General features: G+C 44.3%; 1 protein-coding gene across 5 annotated transcripts in view; it reads right to left on the reverse strand.

Moving 5' to 3' along the window:
- Positions 1–5,401, reverse strand: part of LOC307027511 (sodium-dependent phosphate transport protein 2B-like) — a 12,269-nt gene extending 6,868 nt beyond the window's left edge. For 4 of the 5 annotated variants that reach the window (XM_079695778.1, XM_079695775.1, XM_079695777.1 and 1 more), the window contains exons 1-7: positions 5,312–5,396; positions 4,126–4,194; positions 3,897–4,022; positions 1,795–1,923; positions 1,403–1,546; positions 733–844; positions 1–6 (exon numbers count right to left, since the gene is read on the reverse strand). The exon at positions 1–6 is cut by the window's left edge and continues 190 nt beyond it. In XM_079695778.1, coding sequence (XP_079551904.1) covers positions 1–6; positions 733–844; positions 1,403–1,546; positions 1,795–1,923; positions 3,897–4,022; positions 4,126–4,171 — 563 coding nt within the window. In that variant the 5' untranslated portion in view covers positions 4,172–4,194; positions 5,312–5,396. Of the gene's footprint in view, positions 7–732; positions 845–1,402; positions 1,547–1,794; positions 1,924–3,896; positions 4,023–4,125; positions 4,195–5,311 lie in introns of all 5 variants that reach the window. The other variant, XM_079695776.1, reaches the window with a different exon arrangement.
- Between the last annotated feature and the right edge of the window lie 3,724 nt (positions 5,402–9,125).

The following is a 9,125-nucleotide window of genomic DNA, read 5'->3' on the forward strand; positions in this document are numbered from 1 at the left end:
AACGCCCTGTAGGAGGAGGAGGAGGAGGAGGAAGAGGAGGAGGAGGAGGAGGAGGAGGAGGAGGAGGAGGAGGGACACGCTGTGAACCCTGACTGCAGGTACCATCATACTACAGGTGTGTCAGTGTCTGGTAGTGTGTGTCTCTGTGTGTAGTGTTTAGTGTGTGTGTGTGTGTGTGTGTGTGTGTGTGTGTGTGTGTGTGTGTGTGTGTGTGTGTGTGTGTGTGTGTGTGTGTGTGTGTGTGTGTGTGTGTGTGTGTGTGTGTGTGTGTGTCTCTGCGTGTAGTGTGAAGTGTGTGTGTGTGTGTGTGTGTGTGTGTGTGTGTGTGTGTGTGTGTGTGTGTGTGTGTGTGTGTGTGTGTGTGTGTGTGTGTGTGTGTGTGTGTGTGTGTGTGTGTGTGTGTGTGTGTGTGTGTGTGTGTGTGTGTGTGTGTGTCTCTGCGTGTAGTGTGAAGTGTGTGTGTGTGTGTGTGTGTGTGTGTGTGTGTGTGTGTGTGTGTGTGTGTGTGTGTGTGTGTGTGTGTGTGTGTGTGTGTGTGTGTGTGTGTGTGTGTGTGTGTGTGTGTGTGTGTGTGTGTGTGTGTGTGTGTGTGTGTGTGTGTGTGTGTGTGTGTCTCTGCGTGTAGTGTGAAGTGTGTGAGTGTGTGTGTGTGTGTGTGTGTGTGTGTGTGTGTGTGTGTGTGTGTGTGTGTGTGTGTGTGTGTGTGTGTGTGTAGTGTGTGTCTCTGTGTACCTGCGGAACTCGTTGCGGTCTCCGGCCTGCATCATGGCCACGATGGTGTTGGTGACCGACGTCCCGATGTTGGCTCCCATGATGATGGGGACCGCAGACTGCACGTCCAGCACTGAGGACACATGGAGTCACTTCTTTCTGCTCAGGCACACCGAGGGCCTCGAGGCTTAAGACCCCAGAGAACCAGCCAAACACTTCACTTCATTGCACCAAGGGTTTTTAACAGGAACTATTCATGAGGGCTAACGGCTAAAGCTGCATAATCCTGTTTTCAGATCTTAGTATCGATTGTGTTCACGTTACTGTAGGTCCAGTTTCATATGCAACTATTTTTGCACACCTGCAATGAGGGTCATCACACACCCCTACAGGTAGACTACAGGTATCTCATTGTTTCATCCAGCCCAAAGACATAATAAAGGTCACTCAGTGCATTCAAGAGATTCCTGATGCATGTGTGATGTGTGGGTGGAGAAGCCGCAGGGGTCCAAAGGTGAGAGGTGTGTGTGTGTGTGTGTGTGTGTGTGTGTGTGTGTGTGTGTGTGTGTGTGTGTGTGTGTGTGTGTGTGTGTGTGTGTGTGTGTGTGTGTGTGTGTGTGTGTGTGTGTGTGTGTGTGTGTGTGTGTGTGTGTGTGTGTGTGTGTGTGTGTGTGTGTGTGTGCGTACTCACGTCCAGAGGACACCATGCTGACTACGATGGAGGACGAGGTGCTGGAGCTCTGCACCAACACAGTGACCATCACCCCGATCACCAGCCCCGCCACGGGGTTAGACAGGATCACGTTGTCCTGAAAGATATCACCTGCTGCCTTACCTGCACACACACACACACACACACACACACACACACACACACACACACACACACACACACACACACACACACACACACACACACACACACACACACACACACACACACACACACACACACACACACACACACACACAGGTTACACTTGATGCACAGGTGAGCCCAGGGACTGCATGTGCACGCTCCTTGCTTAATGAAGCAGATATAGCAGTAGTAGTAATAGGTAGACATGAGAGGGTCTGGCTTACCCCCCACCAGCTGGAAGGCGGAGCTGAGCACGTCCAGAGAGCAGATGAAGATGTAGAGGAAGGCCATCAGCATCACAGCCTTCATCACGCCTGTCAGCACCCGCAGGGTCTTCCCCTTAGTGTCCAGATCTGAGTGCATTCAAATAAAGAATACCCATAAGAGTAAGAATATCAATTAACGAAAAGGACACGAGTGGACCAACACAGCTATGTGAGCGAGGCTAAACACAGATCAGACGTGCAGGTAAAGACAAACAGCGTCGTGACTCAGAGAGGGGCTTTACAGGTGGATTTAGGAGGGTTTGAAGGTGTGTGTTCAGGTGTGTGTTCAGGTGTGTGTTCAGGTGTGTGTTCAAGTGTGTGTTCAGGTGTGTTCAGGTGAGTGTTCAGGTGTGTGTTCAGGTGTGTTCAGGTGTGTGTTCAGGTGTGTTAAGGTGTGTGTTCAGGTGTGTAAAGGTGTGTAAAGGTGTGTGTTCAGGTGTGTGTTCAGGTGTGTGTTCAGGTGTGTGTACAGGTGTGTGTGCAGGTGTGTGTACAGGTGTGTGTACAGGTGTGTGTTCAGGTGTGTGTTCAGGTGTGTTCAGGTGTGTGTTCAGGTGTGTGTTCAGGTGTGTGTTCAGGTGTGTGTTCAGGTGTGTTCAGGTGTGTGTTCAGGTGTGTGTTCAGGTGTGTTCAGGTGTGTGTTCAGGTGTGCGTTCAGGTGTGCGTTCAGGTGTATGGTCAGGTGTGTGTTCAGGTGTGTGTACAGGTGTGTGTTCAGGTGTGTTCAGGTGTGTGTTCAGGTGTGTTCAGGTGTTTGTTCAGGTGTGTGTTCAGGTGTGTGTTCAGGTGTGTTCAGGTGTGTGTTCAGGTGTGTGTTCAGGTGTGTTCAGGTGTGTGTTCAGGTGTGCGTTCAGGTGTGCGTTCAGGTGTGTGTTCAGGTGTGTTCAGGTGTGTGTTCAGGTGTATGGTCAGGTGTATGGTCAGGTGTGTGTTCAGGTGTGTGTTCAGGTGTGTGTTCAGGTGTGTTCAGGTGTGTGTTCAGGTGTGCGTTCAGGTGTGCGTTCAGGTGTGTGTTCAGGTGTGTTCAGGTGTGTGTTCAGGTGTATGGTCAGGTGTATGGTCAGGTGTGTGTTCAGGTGTGTGTTCAGGTGTGCGTTCAGGTGTGTGTTCAGGTGTGTGTTCAGGTGAGTGTTCAGGTGTGTGTTCAGGTGTGTTCAGGTGTGTGTTCAGGTGTGTTAAGGTGTGTGTTCAGGTGTGTAAAGGTGTGTAAAGGTGTGTGTTCAGGTATGTGTTCAGGTGTGTGTTCAGGTGTGTGTACAGGTGTGTGTGCAGTTGTGTGTACAGGTGTGTGTACAGGTGTGTGTTCAGGTGTGTGTTCAGGTGTGTTCAGGTGTGTGTTCAGGTGTGTGTTCAGGTGTGTGTTCAGGTGTGTGTTCAGGTGTGTTCAGGTGTGTGTTCAGGTGTGTGTTCAGGTGTGTTCAGGTGTGTGTTCAGGTGTGCGTTCAGGTGTGCGTTCAGGTGTATGGTCAGGTGTGTGTTCAGGTGTGTGTACAGGTGTGTGTTCAGGTGTGTTCAGGTGTGTGTTCAGGTGTGTTCAGGTGTTTGTTCAGGTGTGTGTTCAGGTGTGTGTTCAGGTGTGTTCAGGTGTGTGTTCAGGTGTGTGTTCAGGTGTGTTCAGGTGTGTGTTCAGGTGTGCGTTCAGGTGTGCGTTCAGGTGTGTGTTCAGGTGTGTTCAGGTGTGTGTTCAGGTGTATGGTCAGGTGTATGGTCAGGTGTGTGTTCAGGTGTGTGTTCAGGTGTGCGTTCAGGTGTGTGTTCAGGTGTTTGTTCAGGTGTGTGTTAAGGTGTGTGTTAAGGTGTGTGTTAAGTTGTATGGTCAGGTGTGTGTTCAGGTGTATGTTCAGGTGTATGGTCAGGTGTGTGTTCAGGTGTGTGTTCAGGTGTGTGTTAAGGTGTATGGTCAGGTGTGTGTACAGGTGTATGGTCAGGTGTATGGTCAGGTGTGTGTACAGGTGTGTGTTCAGGTGTGTGTTCAGGTGTGTGTTCAGGTGTGTGTTCAGGTGTGTTCAGGTGTGTTCAGGTGTGTTCAGGTGTGTGTTCAGGGTGTGTGTATGCCTCACCTGACCAGCTGACCCCGGTGTCCTTGAGTTCCGGGAGGTCCCAGGGATCCTCCTCTCTGTCGTCAGACACCAGATCCACCGTGGAGTAAGAAGGGAGGACGGAGGATTTATCTGGAGCTTCATCATCTGAGGAAGAGGAGGAGGATGAGGAAGAAGAGGAGGATGAAGAGGAAGGTGTTAGAACAGGAGGGACATAGTGCAGAGTGATGAAGGGGAGGAGTGAACTCACCGAGGGAGGAAGAGGACCGGTTCTCCAGCTGAGGACGAGGAGTCATGACCGTCTGAGAGACTTTAAAAACTGAAAAATATAGAAATAGACATTTCAAAATGTAAAATAAAATCTTAATTATGTAACGTTTGAAATAATAAGACGGATATGAAATCAGAGCCGGTCGTAGAGGATCAGTGACATCAGATATCAAGGTCATAACTAACCAGAAGCTGAAGCTCTCAGGTGAGCAGAACTTTGTTTACTCTAAATATCTAATGTACTTAGCATCTGATAACTTAAGGTACTTTGAAGATTCAAAAACACTTAATAAAAGAACAAATGATTAAAGATCAGGTTAAGATGAACTTAGTATTACTATCTAATAAGCATTAACCCTTTGATCAGCACAGCTCTACACTTTAACACAGTGTGTGTGTCATGTGTAACTTTTTAAAAGGCAGCTTAAAACCTTTCTCTTTACCAAAGCATTTGACTGATTGTACACTATTACACTGCACTATTATCTATGTTTTATTCCCCATGTTTTTATATTTCATTATTTGATCCCACTTTATGCTTTGCTGCTTGTTTTACACTGATTTCTTACTGATGTGAAGCACTTTGAACTGCAATCCCCTGTATGAAAGGTGCTATACAAATAAAGTTATTATTATTATTATTATTATTATTATTGTAACTATTGTTAATCTGTTATAACAGTCCTACTTTCCCTCTGTCCCTGAATGCACCACAGATAACTCATAGTGTGTGAAAACCTACTTTAAATCAAACCAGTTCTGATTCTGATAAAAGCTCAAGCTACCCAGCTGTATGTCAAGTATATTACTATCTGCAAAGATCACATCAAACCGGAGTGCTTCCTCAGCTCTGCTCTTTCCTGTCTGAGAGTAATCTGCACGATGAAAACTAAACAGAAGGAAAACATGAAACAAAGTTCAGACTGCTTCTCAGGGAACCAGAGGAATTCAATCAACAACAAAATACGCTTCTACAAATAAAGAGGCAAAATATCCCGCGCGCGCGCGCACACACACACACACACACACACACACACACACACACACACACACACGTCGTATTTCCACGGATCCAAAACCAAGTGAAAGCTGACATATTTCACTCAGAATCTGTCCGTTAGACCGTTTTCTCACAGATTCCCTCGAGGCGGCGGAGGGATACACACCTGAGAGAGAGGAGCTTCACCTGGAGGAGGTCTACCTGCTGCTGTCCCGCTGCTGCCTTTATACTGCTGCACACACACACACACACACACACACACACACACACACACACACACACACACACACACACACACACACACACACACACACACACACACACACACACACACACACACACACACACACACACACACACACACACACACACACACACACACACACAGGCAGGTCTCAGTGCAAAGGTTCAGAGTTCAGGTGTGTGAGGAGGTCCGAACACATCATTAGTGGTTGAGGTAATAAATAAAGACGGGTTTGATGCAGTGTTGATCTGACAGCAGTGTGTTCTTCTTCCTCCATAACAACATGCTGATGCACTGAATTACAGTTCAAGGTCATTAATAACACGACCCTTTGCTTTATTATTTAAACACCCAGTGTGCGGAGCTCCTGAAGCTTCAGGTGTTTCTGTGTGTGAGTGTGAAGCGGCAGGTGAACCGAGGCTCGGGTGAAACAGAGAGGCGCCCCCTGCTGGAGGGAAATATACCTCTGAGCTGCTGGAGAGACATGGTTTATATCAGAAATCATTTATAACAGAAAATCAGGAAAACATTTCCAGATCTGATCAACAGTGGGGTTTTTTAGTCCTGAGAAAAAGAAATGTCATTTTCAGAACTCAGAAAAACAACAACATTTATTTCTGAAAAACAAAAAAGAAAGAAAGACATTTTATATTTATCGTATAAAATCTTTTTGTGTGAAAAATATTTTTTATCTGAAACTCTGGAGATTCTGAGTCAAAGGTAATTCACTTTCTATTTAAAAAAAAAAAAATGTATATATATTAAAACATTTTTGTGGGAATTTAGATTTTTTCAGAAAATCTCAGAATTCTGACTTTTTCTCTGAACTCATAAAATCTCACGTGGCTGCAGCTCTGTTCCTTAATGTAATAATCCTGGCACAAATGTAGATTTAAAATCAAATATACTTAGTCTTTGCTCGATGTGTCGAGGTATGTCTGACAAAGTCATTATTGCATTTTCTTAAAACCGGGATTGTTGAAACTCCTAAAGACCATTCAAACATTGAGATACTAAAACCGTTGAGGTGTTCATCGCTGATCCATTTCTAAGTTGTCCCGTCTGTAAACGTTACATCGATTTGAACCATCATTATTATTGCATCAAATAGAGTTAATTTTCATTATTACTATTTGTGCATTTTATTAATATTCAGTTGACGTGTTTTAGAGAATTGTTAGGTTGTATTTTTGCTAATATTGTTGAATATTTATCTGGGTAGTTAATGCTTATAAACTGAATGTCTGGTCAAAATGCTGTCCGAGTCTTTCTTGTCGATGTGTTCCTGATTGTAACCAGCTGTAAAACACAATCAAACACATCGAGCGTAAACAGCTGTTGTGTTTTCAATATACACTCTACACACTATCTCCCAATCACATGCATTTACAACACACCCACACTTATTGCTCTTAAAGTGAGTTTACAGCAGAGATACGAGAGGAGCCACGAAGCCTCAAAATAAACTGAGGACAGTCAACGTGTAATCTGCTACAGAGCCATAAAACAGTTAGAGGTTTAACAGAAGGTCACAGGGTTCAGAAACACTAAACAGTTCCATGAGCAGGACTCTTTAAAGTACACTACATACTGATATACACCTGAACATCAGCAGGAGAGGACTCTTTAAAGTAGAGACACTACATACTGATATACACCTGAACATCAGCAGGAGAGGACTCTTTAAAGTAGAGACACTACATACTGATATACACCTGAACATCAGCAGGAGAGGACTCTTTAAAGTAGAGACAGTACATACTGATATACACCTGAACATCAGCAGGAGAGGACTCTTTAAAGTAGAGACACTACATACTGATATACACCTGAACATCAGCAGGAGAGGACTCTTTAAAGTAGAGACAGTACATACTGATATACACCTGAACATCAGCAGGAGAGGACTCTTTAAAGTAGAGACACTACATACTGATATACACCTGAACATCAGCAGGAGAGGACTCTTTAAAGTAGAGACACTACATACTGATATACACCTGAACATCAGCAGGAGAGGACTCTTTAAAGTAGAGACACTACATACTGATATACACCTGAAAATCAGCAGGAGAGGACTCTTTAAAGTAGAGACACTACATACTGATATACACCTGAACATCAGCAGGAGAGGACTCTTTAAAGTAGAGACACTACATACTGATATACACCTGAACATCAGCAGGAGAGGACTCTTTAAAGTAGAGACACTACATACTGATATACACCTGAACATCAGCAGGGGAGGACTCTTTAAAGTAGAGACACTACATACTGATATACACCTGAACATCAGCAGGAGAGGACTCTTTAAAGTAGAGACACTACATACTGATATACACCTGAACATCAGCAGGAGAGGACTCTTTAAAGTAGAGACACTACACACTGATATACACCTGAACATCAACAGGGGAGGACTCTTTAAAGTAGAGACAGTACATACTGATATACACCTGAACATCAGCAGGAGAGGACTCTTTAAAGTAGAGACACTACATACTGATATACACCTCAACATCAGCAGGAGAGGACTCTTTAAAGTAGAGACACTACATACTGATATACACCTGAACATCAGCAGGGGAGGACTCTTTAAAGTAGAGACACTACATACTGATATACACCTGAACATCAGCAGGAGAGGACTCTTTAAAGTAGAGACACTACATACTGATATGCACCTGAACATCAGCAGGAGAGGACTCTTTAAAGTAGAGACACTACATACTGATATGCACCTGAACATCAGCAGGAGAGGACTCTTTAAAGTAGAGACACTACATACTGATATACACCTGAACATCAGCAGGAGAGGACTCTTTAAAGTAGAGACACCACATACTGATATACACCTGAACATCAGCAGGAGAGGACTCTTTAAAGTAGAGACACTACACACTGATATACACCTGAACATCAGCAGGAGAGGACTCTTTAAAGTAGAGACACTACATACTGATATACACCTGAACATCAGCAGGAGAGGACTCTTTAAAGTAGAGACACTACATACTGATACACACCTGAATATCAGCAGGAGAGGAATCTTTAAAGTAGAGATACTACATACTGATATACACCTGAACACCAGCAGGAGAGGACTCTTTAAAGTAGAGACACTACATACTGATATACACCTGAACATCAGCAGGAGAGAGGACTCTTTAAAGTGGAGACACTACATACTGATATACACCTGAACATCAGCAGGAGAGGACTCTTTAAAGTAGAGACACTACACACTGATATACACCTGAACATCAGCAGGAGAGGACTCTTTAAAGTAGAGATGCTACATACTGATATACACCTGAACATCAGCAGGAGAGGACTCTTTAAAGTAGAAACACTACATACTGATATACACCTGAACATCAGCAGGAGAGGACTCTTTAAAGTAGAGACACTACATACTGATATACACCTGAACATCAGCAGGAGAGGACTCTTTAAAGTAGAGACACTACATACTGATATACACCTGAACATCAGCAGGAGAGGACTCTTTAAAGTAGAGACACCACATACTGATATACACCTGAACATCAGCAGGAGAGGACTCTTTAAAGTAGAGACTCTCAGTTTCATTGAATAAATGATCACAGATAAACATTATTGTGTGACCGGTTAAAGACAGAGTTTAGAGTCAGAAGCTAATGAGTAACTCAGGACCAAGTCGTGTGAATAAATACCTAGTTATAAAAAATATACAGTCCTATTTTAAACTCAGTGT

Source organism: Notothenia rossii, assembly GCF_949606895.1.
Source record: "Notothenia rossii genome assembly, contig: scaffold_187, whole genome shotgun sequence".
Lineage (NCBI taxonomy): Eukaryota > Metazoa > Chordata > Actinopteri > Perciformes > Nototheniidae > Notothenia > Notothenia rossii.